Source organism: Clupea harengus, chromosome 4, assembly GCF_900700415.2.
Source record: "Clupea harengus chromosome 4, Ch_v2.0.2, whole genome shotgun sequence".
Classification (NCBI taxonomy): Eukaryota; Metazoa; Chordata; class Actinopteri; order Clupeiformes; family Clupeidae; genus Clupea; species Clupea harengus.
In genome coordinates this window covers 8,977,347-8,979,846 of record NC_045155.1, presented here as the reverse complement: position 1 = coordinate 8,979,846, position 2,500 = coordinate 8,977,347, and the positions used below count along the sequence as shown (strand labels likewise).

General features: G+C 49.0%; 1 protein-coding gene across 10 annotated transcripts in view; it reads left to right on the top strand.

The window, feature by feature from the left end:
- hspg2 (heparan sulfate proteoglycan 2) overlaps window positions 1-2,500 on the top strand; it is an 87,854-nt gene that overhangs the window by 76,194 nt on the left and 9,160 nt on the right. For all 10 annotated transcript variants that reach the window (XM_031566067.2, XM_031566070.2, XM_031566069.2 and 7 more), the window contains 7 exons: window positions 248-332; window positions 459-603; window positions 839-941; window positions 1,135-1,244; window positions 1,417-1,525; window positions 1,730-1,828; window positions 2,040-2,261. In XM_031566067.2, coding sequence (XP_031421927.1) covers window positions 248-332; window positions 459-603; window positions 839-941; window positions 1,135-1,244; window positions 1,417-1,525; window positions 1,730-1,828; window positions 2,040-2,261 — 873 coding nt within the window. The remainder of the gene's footprint in view (window positions 1-247; window positions 333-458; window positions 604-838; window positions 942-1,134; window positions 1,245-1,416; window positions 1,526-1,729; window positions 1,829-2,039; window positions 2,262-2,500) is intronic.

The window sequence follows — 2,500 nt, the reverse complement described above, 5'->3', positions numbered from 1 at the left end:
GTCATGTCCCCCACCCACATGGCACTGAATGGGCAGCGCCTGCGGAGCATGTGCCCGACCTGCAGCCGTGTGTGAGAGCAACAGCCAGGGTCAAACTGGCACCAGAGCAGCATGCACCAGAGCATGTGCCATAGCATCAAACATACCTTTCCCCGCTTATGTTTGAGATGATCAGTTCTACAGCATGCAGCCTTGCCTGTGAGACACAGAGAGTGCCTGTTTGTAACTCAGCCTGTCATTGGTCCAGGAATGATCCTCTACAACGGGCAGAAGAGGACCACTGGGGCCGACTTCATCTCTCTGGGGCTGGTGGGAGGACGGCCAGAGTTCAGGTGGGTCTTTTTCTCTCTCTCTCTCTTTCTCTCTATCTCTTTCTTGTGTTATCTCTCTTCATCTACCTATTGCTCTCACACACACCCACAGAAACATTCTTTGCTGAGACGTCTGTATGTGCGCAGGTTTGATGTGGGTTCAGGCATGGCCACCATCCGCTACCCCACCCCCATCAGACTGGGAGAGTTTCACACAGTGGAGTTGGTGCGCAACAACACGCTGGGCACCCTCATTGTAGATGGAGAACCTGCGATCAACGGCAGCTCACAGGTAACACTGACACAATGCTGACACACATACTCCCTTGCAAACAATGAGCTACTCTCATAATGGAAAAATAATCTACTATCAGTAGCTAGCAGCTCATAAATAACACATGCCATTTTAAAATGAGTCTGAAACACAACGAAATGTGGAAAACCTGAAAGTGTCTGCATTTGTGGAGCTTCATTAGTTGCGTGTCCTGTTGGCATAACTTGTATTTGTGTGTGATGTGTGTGTACAGGGCAGATTCCAGGGTCTGGACCTCAATGAGGACCTGCATGTTGGTGGCTACCCTAACTACAGCCAGCTGGCCAACACAGCTGGCCTCAAGACAGGCTTCGTGGGTAAGATAACCATCTGTTTATCAGTCAGTTTGTCTCTCTCTTGCTGTCTCTTGATATTCCTGTCAGACTTTGTCTCTGCCACACATTCATCTATTCAGATGTATTATTTTACACGTAACATCTCCAATTAAACTTGTGTGTGTGTGTGTGTGTGTGTGTTTGTGTGCCTGTGTGTCCCTGCATATGTATGCAGGTTGCATCCGTCAGCTGATCCTGCAGGGGGAGGAGGTCATCTTTAAAGACCTGGACCGCAGCTCCACCGGAGTCTCCAACTGCCCTACCTGCGAGGATCTACCCTGCCAGGTTATTATAAACGCACGCACAAACAAAGACACATGCTGATGGAGAGACCCATGTTTAAAACTATTGATTCATTTGTAGTGATATTGCAAGTATGAAAATTGATTGATAATGGTGATGGGAATGATAGTGTGTTGTAGATGTGATGATGAAGTGATGTTTATAACCTGTGCAGAACGGTGGTGTGTGCCAAGACTCTGATGCCAGCCTGTATAAGTGCACTTGCCCACGTGGGTTCAAAGGCAGCAACTGCCAGCATCACGCCTCCTTACACTGTCACACAGGTAAAACACACACACACACACACACACACACACACACACACACACACACACACACACACACACACTCACACACAGACACATACACACACACACTCACTGACACACACACACAAACACACACATGCGTACACCAAAATACATATACCAACCAAAATGCACCCTTGGTAGGTTCCTGATCCGTGTTTGGTTTGTGTTTTTATCCAGAGGCCTGTGGTCCTGATGCCACCTGCATCAACAGGCCCAACAGTCTGGGTTATGACTGCCGCTGCCACCTGGGCAAGTCGGGAGACAAGTGCATGCAGGGTAAGGCCCTCCTCCGTCTGCACATCAAACCCCTCCCCTTTGGCATCCAGTACCCATCAGTGGTACAGATCTCAGTCATTCAGAGGCCACTTTCTCTCGGTCGTGCCACTGATGTGTGATCTGTACAGGATAGTGAAGTGTCCTTCTCTCGCTCTTGCGTGTGCAGATTTTGGGTTAAATGCCTCTGCTCTGTTTTGTGTGTTCTGATCAGGAACGCTGGTGACCATTCCCTGGTTTGTGAATACTGACTCCTACATTGCCTATCCACCCCTGACAAACATCCACAATGATCTGCGCGTGGAGCTGGAGTTCAAGCCCATGGCCCCCGACGGCCTCATGTTCTTCAGTGGAGGCAAGAAGATGAAGACAGAGGACTTTGTGGCTGTGTCAATGGTGGGAGGCCACGTGGAGTTCAGATACGAGCTGGGCTCAGGTGAGATATGACATATAAGCACAGGTGAGGTTCATGGTGAGATATGAGCACAAGTGAAGTCTCACTTGTCTCAGGTGAGATTTGAGGTTGAGATATGACGTATGAGCACAGCTGACGTTCATGACTCAGGTGAGATATGAGCACAGGTGACGTTCATGACTCAGGTGAGATATGAGCACAGGTGAGGTCTCACATGACTTATTTGAGTTTTAGTTGAGGTTGGATGATTCAGGTGAGAT